This window comes from Salmo trutta, chromosome 20, assembly GCF_901001165.1.
Source record: "Salmo trutta chromosome 20, fSalTru1.1, whole genome shotgun sequence".
NCBI lineage: Eukaryota > Metazoa > Chordata > Actinopteri > Salmoniformes > Salmonidae > Salmo > Salmo trutta.
Window position 1 is genome coordinate 32,659,360 of NC_042976.1, and position 15,726 is coordinate 32,675,085.

The window sequence follows — 15,726 nt, forward strand, 5'->3', positions numbered from 1 at the left end:
TTTTCAACCACTCTTGTTAAACTCTAGTTTTGACAATTTGGTTAGGACATCTACTTTGTGCATGACACAAGTAATTTTTCCAAAAATTGTTTACAGACAGATTATTTCACTATCACAATTCCAGTGGGTCAGAAGTTTACATACACTAAGTTGACTGTGCCTTTAAACAGCTTGGAAAATTATGTCATGGCTTTAGAAGCTTCTGATTGACTCAAATGATGTCAATTAGCCTATTGGAGGTGTCCCTGTGGATGGATTTCAAGGCCTACCTTCAAACTCAGTGCCTCTTTGCTTGACATCATGAGAAAATTAAAAGAAATCAGCCAAGACCTCAGAAAAAAAGATTGTAGACCTCCACAAGTCTGGTTCATCCTTGGGAGCAATTTCCAAACGCATGAAGGTGCCACGTTCATCTGTACAAACAATAGTACACAAGTATAAACACCGTGGGACCACGCAGCCGTCATACCGCTCAGGAAGGAGACACGTTCCGTCTCCTAGAGATGAACGTACTTTGGTGCGAAAAGTGCAAATCAATCCCAGAACAGCAAAGGACCTTGAAGATGCTGGAGGAAACAGGTACAAAAGTATCTATATCCACAGTAAAGCGAGTCCTATATCGACATAACCTGAAAGGCCGCTCAGCAAGGTGCATGTAAGGTGCACCATGCATGTAAACTTCCGACTTCAACTGTATATACATACAGTTGAAGTTGGAAGTTTACATACACCTTAGCCAAATACATTTAAACTCAGTTTTTCACAATTCCTGACACTTGCGTACTATTGTTTGTACAGATGAATGTGGTACCTTCAGGCGTTCGGAAATTGCTCCCAACGATGAACCAGACTTGTGGAGGCCTACATTGGCTAATTTCTTTTGATTTTCCCATGATGTCAAACAAAGAGGCAATGAGTTTGAAGGTAGGCCTTGAAATTCATCCACAGGTACACCTCCAATTGACTCAAATTATGTCAATTAGCCTATCAGAAGCTTCTAAAGCCATGACATCATTTTCTGGAATTTTCCAAGCTGTTTAAAGGCACAGTCAATTTAGTGTATGTAAACTTCTGACCCACTGGAATTGTGATTAAGTGAAATAATCTGTCTGTAGAAAATTGTTGGAGAAATTACTTGTGTCATGCACAAAGTAGATGTCCTATCTGACTTGCCAAAACTATAGTTTGTTAACAAGACATTTGTGGAGTGGTTGAAAAACAAGTTTTAATGACTCCAACATAAGTGTATGTAAACTTCCGACTTCAACTGTACTCCTCAGCACCCCCCAATTATATTGGCAAATGAGAAATGCTCACTAATTGGGATGTAAACGAGTTTGTGCTGAAAATTTGAGAGAAATAAGATTTTTGTGTGAATGGAACATTTCTGGGAATTTTTTTATTTCAGCTCATGAAACATGGGACCAACACTTTACATGTTGCGTTTTATATTTTTGTTCAGTATACACTCACCTCCCCTGTTACGCTGACCTCCCCTGTTACGCTGACCTCCCCTGTTATGATGACCTCCCCTGTAATAGTGAGAAGTTAGCATGTCTTGGGGGTATGATATTTGTGCATCTGTAACTTTCTCACTCATCATTAGTCAGGATTCATTTAGGATTATCTATAATTATGGTAGCATCCACATTAATGTAGAAGTGTTTTAGAAACATATTCTATTCTTATTTACAATGAAAGTTACTACAAAATGACACAATACATTATTTACCATTAATTTCTATTGGCCACAAAATCATCTGAAACAACCAAAACAAACAGCAAATACATCCAACAAGTTTGTAGAGTAACAAGCTTGATGTAATCATGTCATGTTAGGAATATGGAACTAAACTTTTGACTACTTTAATATACATAAGTGAATTTGTCCCAATACTTTTGGTCCCATAAAATGGGGGGATTATGAACAGAAAGTACTGTAATTCCTAAATGGTTCACCTGATATGGATAAAAACACCCTCAAATTAAAGCTGACAGTCTGCACTTACCTCATAGTCATTGTATAATTTCAAACCCAAAGTGCTGGAGTACAGAGCCAAAACAACAAAAAATGTGTCACTGTCCCAATAGTTTTGGAGCTCCCTGTAGATGGTAGCAGGGTGAACAGGCAGCTGGCTACCAGGTACTGTAGATGTCCTGGAGGGCAGGCAGAGTGCCCCAGACATGATGCTCTCAATGGTGCATCTGTAGAAGTTTGTGAGGGCCAAGACGAATTTCTTCAGCCTCCTGAGGTTGAAGAGGCACTGTTGTGCCTTCACCACACTGTGTATGGAAGGACAGTTCAATGATGTGTGGGCACCAAGGAACTTGACACTTTTCATCTGAATACTCCAAAACGTAGTGTCCTGCTGAACAGTCCCCAGAGTCTACCATTTGTTAATCTACCTACACATCCAGTATTAATATGATAACACTTTACTACATAATCGCGCAATTATAACTATATTATATATAATGTCCTCAACTGGATTTTCAACTAATATTGTTAGAGACTAGGGTCTTCTCCTTGAGTGCTTCGTCATACGGCTGCAATGTTGACTGTCTCGATTAATGGTCTCGAACATAGAAATACAACGCATAGAACGGTTCACATACCACTGAGAACCTGCTTTATTGCGTTGTTTCAACCAGGGAGTTCATTGGTTGCATAGGCAGGGGTTGACACAACAAGACAGAGAAGTAGAGAGCCATCCAAATAACAAGCTTCAGAGGAATATAGCGACCGAAGAGAGGGTGCAAAGTGAAGAAGGGCGATAAGGATAAAAGCTTGATATAGCTAGAGTTAGCTTAGCGCCCATGCTGACGTTACTAGCTAGCTACTGTACGTCGCAACGGCCCCAACGACCCCGCAGAGAAAAAGCAAAACAACATCCAAAGGCGATAGTCAGAAGGCAGGGTTTACAACTGTATTTCAATGCTATTTTTAAGTAAAAGGAGGTTCGAGCATGATGTCCTGCTCTGGTAACCTGGTTTGGGATGTTAACAAGCGCTCTATTGGATATAATGAACCGAATGCTGTCAGGATCAACTACTTAGGTAAGAGCCACTGACTGGGTCCAAAATAATTTGCTACAGCTAGTGAACGTCGATCAGTTAACTAGCTAGCTAACTATATTTTCGATTAGCTTGCTGACACGTGAAATACAAACTTGCAACAACATTGTCGCTAATTTGTTTCCCAGTTTAGACAACATTAGCGTTGATACTTTGTTTCATTGCAACGATTGCTTGCCTTTCCGCTTGGGCAGCTGGCTATTTGTAACAATACCCGTTCGCTTGCCACATCTAGCTATGCCTTTTTAGGTAGCAACACCTAAGATACACCATTACTTATAGTTCTGTCAATTCCTGTGTTGATATTGATGTTTGATTAACCAATTATTTCCTCACAGAGGTTACACTAGTTGTAGATGGTGTCCAGGGATACATTTCTATATCCATCTGCAGTCTACCTTTTGTCCTTACAAAATAAATAATAATAATAATGCTGGTCATTTGAAGATTGTATTTCGACAGAATAGAGTATTGGGCTTAGTCATTGGGAATATTGATTATTGCAATTTGCCCAGTTGCTAATCATTAGTAACTATCATTATATTATACAGTACCAGTCAGAAGTTTGCACACCTACTCATTCAAGGGGTTTTCTTTATTTAAAAAAACAACTATTTTCTACATTTTTGAATAATGGTGAAGAAATCAAAACTATGAAATAACACATGGAATCATGTAGTGACCAAAAAAGTGTTAAACAAATCAAAATATAATTTATATTTGAGATTCTTCAAAGTAGCCACCCTTTGCCTTGATGACAGCTTTGCACACTTGGCATTCTCTCAACCAGCTTCACCTGGAATGTTTTTCCAACAGTCTTGAAAGAGTTCCCACATATGCTGAGCACTTGTTGGCTGCTTTTCCTTCACTCTGCGGTCCAACTCATCTCAAACCATCTCAATTGGGTTGAGGTTGGGTGATTGTGGAGGCCATGTTATCTGACGCAGCACTCCCATCACTCTTTGTCAAATAGCCCTTACACAGCCTGGAGATGTGTTGAGTCATTGTCCTGTTGGAAAACAAATGATAGTCCCACTAAGCACAAACCAGATGGGATGGCGTATCGCTGCAGATTGCTGTGTTAGCCATCCTGGTTAAGTGTGCCTTGAATTCTAAATAAATCACTGACAGTGTCACCAGCAAAGGACCCGCACACCATCACACCTCCTCCTCCATGCTTCACGGTGGGAACTACACATGCAGAGATCATTCGTTCAACTACTCTGCGTCTCACAAAGACACGGCGGTTGGAACCAAAAATCTCACATTTGGACTCATCAGACCAAAGGACAGATTTCCGCCGGTCTAATGTCCATTGCTCATGTTTCTTGTCCCTCTGCAGCAGAGGTAACTCTGGGTCTTCTTTTCCTGTGGCGGTCCTCATGAGAGCCAGTTTCATCATAGCACTTGATGGTTTTTGCAACAGCACTTTAAAGAAACTTTCAAAGTTCTTGACATTTTCCTTATTGACTGACCTTCATGTCCTAAAGTAATGATTGACTGTCATTTCTCTTTGCTTTTTTGAGCTGTTCTTGCCATAATATGGACTTGGTCTTTTACCAAATAGGGCTATCTTCTGTATACCACCCCTTCCTTGTCACAACTCAACTGATTGGCTCAAACGCATTAAGAAGGAAAGAAATTCCACAAATTAACTTTTAACACAGCACACCTGTTAATTAAGATGCATTCCAGGTGACTACCTCATGAAGCTGGTTGAGAGAATGCCAAGAGTGTGCAAGGCTGTCATCAAGGCAAAGGGTGGCTACCTTTGAAGAATCTCAAAAATAAAGTCTATTTGGATTTGTTAAACACTTTTTTGGTTATTAAATGATTCCATATGTGTATATTCATAGTTTTGATGTCTTCACTATTATTATAATGTAGAAAATAGTAAAAAAAATAAAGAAAAACCCAGGAATAAGTAGGTGTGTCCAAACTTTTGACTCGTACTGTACATTTTGAGACTGGACTATGAATTGTATCCTGATAGCCAGAAGGGGGAGCCATGGGAAGCATTGATCTACAGAAATTCAGCAGTGGCATTATGTTCATTTTGACAACAGATATTCTGCTGGTTAAAGCAACTGGGATATTATTCCATCTACGAAGGCCAGATTTAACAGATTTTGAGCATTTTGTTAGTTTGTGGCTATGGTTTTATCTAAGGATTGACATACATTGTCTAAATATAGTAAAATATTGTCTGCGCATAATGAGATGAAGTGATCAGTAGATTTTAGAGAAGTGTTATTTTCTTCGATTGACGAATTGCTTAGGCCAGTGGTTACATGGATAATAAGAATAGAAAAGGCGAAATCGGATCGACTTGTCTACTGCTTTTAGTGATTCTGAACAGAGCAGAGCATATATGGCCTGTTATAACTATGGCTGAGGGTTTGGCATATAGTATTTTAATCATATTAATGAAAATGGAGCCAATTCCCATATCTTCCAAGGCAGATTAGAGATTTGACCATTCTAGTCTATCAAAAGCTTTTTCTGCATCGAGAGATGATACAGCCCAAGAAGCTTGTTTCTGATGAAGCATCTAAGAAATGTTTATCTTGGCAAGTCAGTTAAGAACAAATTCTTATTTTACAAAGACGGCCTACCCCGGCCAAACCCTCCCCTAACCCGGACGACGCTAGGCCAATTGTGCGCCACCATATGGGACTCCTGGTCACGGCCGGTTGTGATACAGCCCGGGATTGAACCAGGGTCTGTAGTGAATCCTCTAGCACTGAGATGCAGTGCCTTAGACTGCTGCGCCACTCGGGAGCCCCACACAAAAATAAGCTGAACATGTAATAGTCGACCGAGGTTATCCAAGGATAACACTTTTTAACAAACCCGCTTTGGTCCGTGTGGACCAATTTGGGTAAATAAGTCTCAATGATTAAAAATTCTGTTAAAAATGTACTCCGAATTAAGATTCAAAGATGTATGCAGAAAGAATGGGGTGTCATGATATACAGTGTCCTCAGAAAGTGTTCACACCCCTGTACCTTTTCAACATTTTGTTGTGTTTTTATTTTATTTATTTATTTTAACCTTTATTTAACTAGCTAAGTCAGTTAAGAACAAATTCTTATTTACAATGACAGCCTACCAAAAGGCAAAATGCCTTCTGCGCGGACGGGGGCCTGGAATAAAACATAAATACAATATAAATATAGGACAAAAAACACATCACAACAAGAAACACAACACTACATAAAGAGAGACCTAAGACAACAACATAACAAGGCAGCAACACATGACAACACAGCATGGTAGCAACACAACATGGTAGCAGCACAAAACATGGTACGAACATTATTGGGCAAAGACAACAGCACAAAGGGCAAGAAGGTAGAGACAACAATAAATCACACAAAGCAGCCACAACTGTCAGCAAGTGCCCGTGATTGAGTCTTTGAATGAAGAGATTGAGATAAACTGTTCAGTTTGAGTGTTTGTTGCAGCTCGTTCCAGTCGCTAGCTGCAGTGAACTGAAAAGAGGAGCAATCCAGGGATTGTGTGCTTTTGGGACCTTTAACAGAATGTAACTGGCAGAACGAGTGTTGTATGTGGAGGATGAGGGCTGCAGTAGGTATCTCAGATAGGGGGGAGTGAGGCCTAAGAGGGTTTTATAAATAAGCATCAACCAGTGGGTCTTGCGACGGGTATAGAGAGATGACCAGTTTACAGAGGAGTATAGAGTGCAGTGATGTGTCCTATAAGGAGCATTGGTGGCAAATCTGATGGCCGAATGGTAAAGGACATCTAGCAGCTCGAGAGCACCCTTACCTGCAGATCTATAAATCACGTCTCTGTAATCTAGCATGGGTAGGATGGTCATCTGAATCAGGGTTAGTTTGGCAGCTGGGGTGAAAGAGGAACAATTACGATAGAGGAACCCAAGTCTAGATTTAACTTTAGCCTGGAGCTTTGATATGTGCTGAGAGAAGGACAGTGCACCGTCTAGCCATACTTACAGCCTGAATTTTAAATTGATATTTTGTGCCACTGATCCACACACACTACCCATAATGTCAAAGTGAAATTTTGTTTGAAGACATTTTTCCAAATTATAAAAAAATTAAGAACTGAATTGTCTTGAGTCAAGTATTCAACCCCTTTGTTATGGCAAGGCTAAATAAGTTTAACAAATCAAATCACATAAGTTGCATGGACTTGCATGCTGTGTTCAATAATAGGGGTTAACATGATTTTTGAATGACTACCCCATCTTTGTACCCCACACATATAAATATCTGTAAGGTCCCTCAATCAAGTAGTGAATTTCAAGCACAGATTAAACCACAAAGACCTGGAAGGTTTTTCAATGTCTCTCAAAAAAGGGCACAGATTGGTAGATGTGTTAAAAAAAAACATATGCTGAATATCCCTTTGAGTATGGTGGTTATTCATTCGTTTTTACGCCCAGTATCAATACAAAGATACAGGCGTCCTTCCTAACTCCGTTGCCGTAGAGGAAGGAAACTGCTCAAGAATTTCACCATGAGGCCAATGGTGATTTTAAAACAGTTACTGAGTTTAATGGTTGTGATATGAGAACTAAGGATGGATCAACAACATTGTAGTTACTTCACAATATTAATCTAAATTACAGAGTGAAAAGAAGGAAGCCTGTACATGCATCCTGTTTGCATCAAGGCACTTAAGTAATGCTGTAAAAAAAAAAAAAGACGAAGAAATTACCATTATGTCCTGAATACAAAACGTTATGTTTTGGGCAAATCCAACACATCACTGAGTTCCACTCTTCATATTTTCAAGCATGGTAGTGGTTGCATCATGTTATGGGTATTTTTGTCATTGGCAAGGACTAGGGTGTTTTTTAGGCTAAAAAGAAACCGAATACAGCTAAGCACAGGCAAAATCCTAGAGGAAAACCTGGTTCAGTCTGCTTTCCACCAGACACTGGGAAAGAAATTCACCTTTCAGCAGGACATTAACCTTAAACACAAGGCTAAATCTACACTGGAGTTGCTTACTAAGAAGACAGTGAATGTTCCTGAGTTCCTGAGTGTTACGTAGATGGAAATAATCTGTCCTTGAAACAGTCTTGATATGTTCGTCAAAAGAGAGATCAGGGTCCATAGTAACGCTGAGGTCCTTCACAGTTTTATTTGAGACAACTGTACAACCATCAAGATTAATTGTCAGATCCAACAGAAGATCTTTTTGCTTCTTGGGACCTAGAACTAGCGTCTCTGTTTTGTCCGAGTTTAAAAGTAACACATTTGCCGCCATCCACTTCCTTATGTCTGAAACACAGGCTTCCAGGGAGGGCAATTTTGGGTCTTCACCATGTTTCATCGAAATGTACAGCTGTGTATCGTCCGCAAAGCAGTGAAAGTTAACATTATGTTTCCGGAATGACATCATCAAGAGGTAAAATATATAGTGAAAACAATAGTGGTCCTAAAGCGGAAGCTTGAAGAACATTGAAATTTACAGTTGATTTGTCAAGAGGACAAACCATCCACAGAGACAAACTGATATCTTTCCGACAGATAAGATAAACCAGGCCAGAACTTGTCCGTGTAGACCAATTTGGGTTTCCAATCTCTCCAAAAGAATGTGGTGATCGATGGTGTCAAAAGCAGCACTAAGGTCTAGGAGCACGAGGACAGATGCAGAGCTTTGGTATACGCCATTAAAAGGTCATTTACCACCTTTCCGAATGCAGTCTCGGTGCTATGATGGGGTCTAAAACCAGACTGAAGTGTTTTGTATAGATTGTTTGTCTTCAGGAAGGCAGTGAGTTGCATGTGTTGTCTCAGGGGGGTGAATACTTATCTAATCAAAATATATTGGTCTTATTTTTCATAAATGTTAGAATTTTTCTTCCACTTTGACGTTAGAGTAAATTGTGTAGATCATTGACCAAAAATGAAAATTCCTTCCGTTTTAATCCCACTTTGTAACACAAGAAAATATAGAAAAAGTGAAGCGGTAACGCCTTCAGTTTGAAAAAAAATCTATTTTGGTTATTGAACTACAGTAAGTAATGCTGAGCGAATAGTGCTTTCTGAGGTCGGTTCAGTTTCCGTTCGATAATTATTTTTTTGAAGTATCTAAGAGAAGGATAGGCTAAGAGAAGGAGAGGGTTGATTCAAGGACACAAAGTTCCAAGAGATAATGGGATTAGCTCACTTTGTCTTGTTTGCCAGAAGGCAGTCAATTGTTTTAAGCAAATTTAGAGTGACATTTCCAGTCACACCATGCCCATGTTGACAAAACGTATCCGCCAAAAAGCAACCTCAACAACGAAATAGCTCAACTCAAAGGACAGCTCAATGGATCTAGCACTGTTGCAGAGAAAATGACAGGGGCAACATTTGAAATTGCTTGAATACTCGCGAGAAACAAGAAGGCCTTCACAGACGCGGAGATTGTCAAAGAATGTTTTTTGGCCAAAATATTGTATGCTGATGTAACAAACAAGGAAGCTATTTTAAAGCAAATTAAGGGACTGCAACTCTCAGACTCGACATAACAAGACTCATAGAAGACATCTAAGTTTGTTTTATTCACTGCTTTAGCACACTCCACCAACCCTGATGTGCTAGCCGTGTCTGAATCCTGGCTTAGGAAGGCCACCAAAAATTCTGTAATTTCCATCCCCAACTACAACATTTTCCTCTAAGATAGAACTGCCAATGGGGGCGGGGTCGCAATCTACTGCAGAGAGCCTGCAGAGTTCTGTCATGCTATTCAGGTCTGTGCCCAAACAGTTTGAGCTTCTACTTCTAAAAATCCACTTTTCCAGAAATAAGTCTCTCACTGTTGCTGCTTGCTATAGACCCCCTCAGCCCCCAGTTGTGCCCTGGACTCCATATGCGAATTGATTGCCCCTCATTTATCTTCAGAGTTCGTACTGTTAGGTGACATAAACTGGGATATGCTTAACACCCCGACCGTCCTACAATCTAAGCAAGAGGACCCCAATCTCACACAAATTATCAAGGAACCCGCCAGGTACAACCCCAAATCCGTAAACATGGGCACCCTCATAGATATCATCCTGACCAACCTGCCCTCTAAATACACCTCTGCTGTCTTCAACCAGGATCTCAGTGATCACTGCCTCATTGCCTGCATCCGTAATGGGTCCGTGATCAAACGACCACCCCTCAACACTTTCAAACGCTCCCTAAAAATCTTCAGCGGGCAGGCCTTTCTAATCAATCTGGCCCGGGTATCCTGGAAGGATATTGACCTCATCGTGTCAGTAGAGGATGCCAGGTTATTCTTTTAAAAGTGCTTTCCTCACCATCTTAAATAAGCGTGCCCCATTCAAAAAATGTAGAACTAAGAACAGATATAGCCCCTGGTTCACTCCAGACTTGACTGCTTTTGACCAGCCCAAAAGAATCCTGTTGCGTAGTGCATTAGCATGGAATAGCCCCCGCGATATGCAACTTTTCAGGAAGTTAGGAGCCAATATACACAGTCAGTTAGGAAAGCAAAGGCTAGCTTTTTCAAACAGAAATTTGCACCCTGTAGCACAAGTTCTAAAAGGTTTTGGGACCCCTATTACTAGCCTGTTCAACCTCTCTTTTGTATCGTCTGAGATCCCTAAATATTAGAAAGCTGCCGCAGTCATCCCCCTCTTCTAGACTCTCTAGACCCAAACTGTTATAGACCTATATCCATCCTGCCCTGCCTTTCCAAAGTCTTCGAAAGCCTAGTTAATAAACAGATTACCGATAATTTCGAATCCCACCGTACCTTCTCCGTATACATCAATGATGTCGCTCTTTTTGCTGGTGATTCTCTGATCCACCTCTATGTAGACGACACTATTCTTTATACTTCTGGCCCTTCTTTGGACACTGTGTTAACAAACCTCCAGTCAAGCTTCAATGCCATATAACACTCAATCTGTGGCCTCCAACTGCTCTTAAATGCAAGTAAAACTAAATGCATGCTCTTCTTTTTTTACCCCCTTTTTCTCCCTAATTTTGTGGTATCCAATTGTTAGTAGTTACTGTCTTGTCTCATCGCTACAACTCCCGCATGGACTCGGGAGAGGCGAAGGTCGAGAGCCATGTGTCCTCCGAAACACAACCCAACCAAGCCGCACTGCTTCTTAACACAGGGCGCATCCAACTCGAAAGCCAGCCACACCAATGTGTCGGAGGAAACACCGTACACCTAGCGACCTGGTCAGCGTGCACTGTGCCTGGTCCGCCACATGAGTTGCTAGTGCGCAATGAGGCAAGGATATCCCTGCCGCCCAAACCCTCCCTAACCCGGACGACGCTAGGCCAATTGTGCGCCGCCCGTAAAAATCCTCGTAAAAATTCCCTGTCTTAGGTCAGTTAGGATCACCACTTTATTTTAAGAATGTGAAATGTCAGAATAATAGTAGAGTGATTTTTTTTTCAGCTTTTATTTATTTCATCACATTCCCAGTGGGCCATAAGTTTACATACTAATTGAGTGTATTTGGTAGCATTGCCTTTAAATTGTTTAACTTAGGTTGAACGTTTCGGGTAGCCTTCCACCACCTTCCCACAATAAGTTGGGTGAATTTTGGCCCATTCCTGCTGACAGAACTGGTGTAACTGAGTCAGGTTTGTAGGCCTCCTTGATCGCACACGCTTTTTCAGTTCTGCCCACACATTTTTTTATAGGATTGAGGTCAGGGCTTTGTGATGGCCACTCCAATACCTTGATTTTGTTGTCCTTAAGCCATTTTGCCACAACTTTGGAAGTATGCTTGGGGTCATTGTCCATTTGGAAGACCCATTTGCGACCAAGTTTTAACTTCCTCACTGATGTCTTGAGATGTTGCTTCAATATATCCACATAGTTTTCGTTCCTCATGATGCCATCTATTTTGTGAAGTGCACCAGTCCCTCCTGCAGCAAAGCATCCCCACAACATGATGCAGCCACCCCCGTGCTTCACGGTTGGGATGGTGTTCTTCGGCTTGCAAGCCTCCCCCTTTTTCCTCCAAACATAACGATGGTCATTATGGCCAAACAGTTCTATTTTTGTTTCATCAGACCAGAGGACATTTCTCCAAAAAGTACGATCTTTGTCCCCATGTGCAGTTGCGAACGGTTTTGGAGCAGTGGCTTCTTCCTTGCTGAGTGGCCTTTCAGGTTATGTCAATATAGGACTTGTTTTACTGTGGATATAGATACTTTTGTACCTGTTTCCTCCAGCATCTTCACAAGGTCCTTTGCTGTTGTTCTGGGATTGATTTTGACTTTTCGCACCAAAGTACGTTCATCTCTAGGAGACAGAACAGTCTATCACAGTGCCATCCGTTTTGTCACCAAAGCCCCATATACTACCCACCACTGTGACCTGTATGCTCTCATTGGCTGGCTCTCGCTTCATATTCGTCGCCAAACTCACTGGCTCCAGGTCATCTATAAGTCTTTGCTAGGTAAAGCCCCACCATATCTCAGCTCACTGGTCACCATAGCAACACACACCTGTAGCACGCGCTCCAGCAGGTATATTTCACTGGTCATCCTCAAAGCCAACTCCTCATTGGCTGCCTTTCCTTCCAGTTCTCTGCTGCCAGTGACTGGAACGAATTGCAAAAATCACTGAAGCTGGAGACTTATATCTCCCTCACTAACTTTAAGCATCAGCTGTCAGAGCAGTTTACCGATCACTGCACCTGTACATAGCCCATCTGTAAATAGCACACCCAACTACCTCATTCCTCAAATTGTTATTTATTTTTGCTCTTTTTGCACCCCAGTATCTCTACTTGCACATCATCATCTGCACATCTATCACTCCAGTGTTAATACTCAATTGTAATTATTTCGCCACTGTGGCCTATTTATTGCCTTACCTCCCTAATCTTACTACATTTGCACACACTGTACACAGATTTTTCTATTGTGTTATTGACTGTACGTTTGTTTATCCCATGTGTAACTCTGTGTTGGTTTTGTCGCACTGCTTTTCTTTATCTTGGCCAGGTCGCAGTTGTAAATGAGAACTTGTTCTCAACTGGCCTACCAGGTTAAATAAAGGTGAGGAGAAAAAACATTGGCGAGGACATCGGTAAGCAACTGATTACTGACACATCCTTGGCGCTGTGTAAGTGACATTGCCCAATTATGTGTTGGGTCCGCTTCCCTCAAAACGAGTCGTTCAGAATGGAACTTTTGTGTTTACTGCCCCTTCAGGGTCAAACACAAGGAGAGGATATTCTGAAAGCCCTTGTTTCATTTTTTGCTGGTAGTAATATTGACTGGTCAAATCTGGCATTTTTGTGCACTGACGGCACCCCAAACATGTGAGGGAAGGAGAAGGGACTCAACAATGAACATTGGACATTTTTGCTTATCCAACTACTGAGGTAACACTTAATATGGGTCTTACACACGTCAAATAGGCTACATCACATGTATATATTTGATGTGCTGTACATCAAATCAATTGTATGTGCTCTCTGAATTTGCTCTCAATTGATAATTGATAATATTGGAAGAAAAAGTACAACAAATGTAAAGATTTGTGTGGCCCCCCGAATGATTGTCTCAACCTAAAGTGGCCCCCTTACAAAACATTGTGAGTGATACTGATGTAGAGTGTGTGTGGGAGACAGGGCCAGGAGTTGAATAATTGATCATAATCCTTGACACCCTGCTGGGCTTCACAGAACGACAGCCCAAACATCATCATCGCTTCCTTCCGCCCAAACACAGGTCTCCATTAATTTCAGTTACTTTTCATGGGGGACAGTTTTAATTGGGACACGACATGAGCACAGATTGGGGGATTCATTTTAAGCCCACAAACAAAGCTTTAAAATCAGAGTACAGTAAGTGTTCAAAGCACTGGCATTAGTGTTTCTTTTCCTCGACGCACAAGGAAAGAATCAGTCGATTTGGGGCAAATGGGCTACTCATAATATAACTCCGAGAGACACTGACAGGAATCTGCTTGAGTGGGAAATGCACTGGAATTGAAAGCCTCTCTCTGACCTGGGTCTTAATCTAAAGTCTATGGTCTAGAGAAGAAAGCCCACTTTTTCAACCGCTGCAGTGTCTGCAAGGAACAGAGTCCTATGCGTGTGCTACGCCAGACTACATGATCTTAGATGAAACAGTAGGCGTATGACAGAGGAGGATCATAACAATCTCCTGTTTCTATAATGAGGACATGTATTGGTTTACTTAATCCTTCTTCCTGCTCATCTTTATTTACTGCCTGCAGCTCTGTAGTGGTTGTTTACTAACCTTCAGCTGTCCCTCCTACAAGCCACTCTGGCATTCCAAGTGGGTGGACCAGGACAACACTGGAGTTTTCTCTCTGGTAGTGTGGGTACTGGGTATGTGCACTCATTTCAGGACCCTGACCTGAAACTGAACCAGGCTTTTCCTTGAGCACCATTCACAAAAATCGATGACGCTCTGATGAAAACACTACGTTTTTATATGCCTAGGCTATTTTCTCAATAGAAAATCATATTCAATGTTTTTGATTTGCTGTGCTTATATTTGATTCCTATCTGTTGTGTTGCCCTCTGCTAACATGGATTTCAACAATGTTCTACCACTCCGTCCATGCCTTTTTAGCCTGTTTCATTGTGTGGATGTTTCACTTGCTGGTGAAAAATAATGATCAAGCTCCATAGAATCATACTGTTATGTGTTGTTCACTTATCAAGAGGATTATGAAACACAGTGCTCATTTGATCCTTGGTGTTGCTATAAAACCAGGTACCACGTCATTTCTCAGGTTGGGTCATGTTGGCCAAACCTTTGCGGTTGACTGACATGTTGAGGAATCAGGGAGTTGTCCCTGTAAGGAATGCACTGCCTCCCTTCAATTACTAATGCTCACAGATTTGTTGATATTGCCTATTGAGACAAAGCTTAAGCTGATTTAGTATGTTACGATAAAAATGCGACTTCAGGCCTATAATAAAGCATTCCGTGCATCATCGCATTTGCAGACTTATGTAGGCTACTATTCCTAATGTGATGAGTGGATTGGATAGTAATAATTTAGGCAAATAATATAACTCAATCATTGTATGCAAACAAAGACTGTTCAATGCATGGCTGGCTATATCAAATTAGTTTCTTATTTTTTTGCAGGGGAAAAATGTTGCCTTTTTATAAATACATTTCATGAAATTCTACACTTTATGACATTAGGTGAAACGTTTTAATTTATTTTTTGACACAAATTACAGGATAAACTACTCTGCTGACACTGACAAACAGATCAATAAAAACAACGTTATCTGATCCATATGTAACCTTTATTTAACCTTTATTTAACCAGGCAAGTCAGTTAAGAACAAACTCTTATTTACAATGACTGCCTACCCCGGCCAAACCCGGATGACGCTGGGCCAATTGTGCGCCGCCCTATGGGACTGTAGTGACGCATCTTGTATTGAGATGCAGTGTCTTAGACCACTGCGCCACTCGGGAGCAATATAAAAGGCCTAAGAGAAGGGGAGACTCATACAATATGATGTCCATGTAACCTGGAGGAGGAAATGGTTGTCCAAAAACACATTTTCAAGTGGCACTGACCCAACAATGATAAAGAGTGAATATGAGCACTCATCAGGGATATGGCCGATGCTCTCCGCTGGTGCCAAAAAGTTCAGTTTAGAATTTTGATAACTTAAAGACATAT

The 15,726-nt window shown here is 41.1% G+C and overlaps 1 protein-coding gene across 5 annotated transcripts in view; it reads left to right on the top strand.

The window, feature by feature from the left end:
- The first annotated feature begins 2,269 nt into the window (after positions 1 to 2,269).
- Positions 2,270 to 15,726, top strand: part of LOC115155902 (DDB1- and CUL4-associated factor 6) — a 69,232-nt gene continuing 55,775 nt past the window's right edge. For 2 of the 5 annotated variants that reach the window (XM_029702941.1, XM_029702943.1), the window contains exon 1: positions 2,270 to 3,057. In XM_029702941.1, coding sequence (XP_029558801.1) covers positions 2,967 to 3,057 — 91 coding nt within the window. In that variant the 5' untranslated portion in view covers positions 2,270 to 2,966. The remainder of the gene's footprint in view (positions 3,058 to 15,726) is intronic. The other 3 variants (XM_029702945.1, XM_029702944.1, XM_029702942.1) reach the window with 3 other exon arrangements.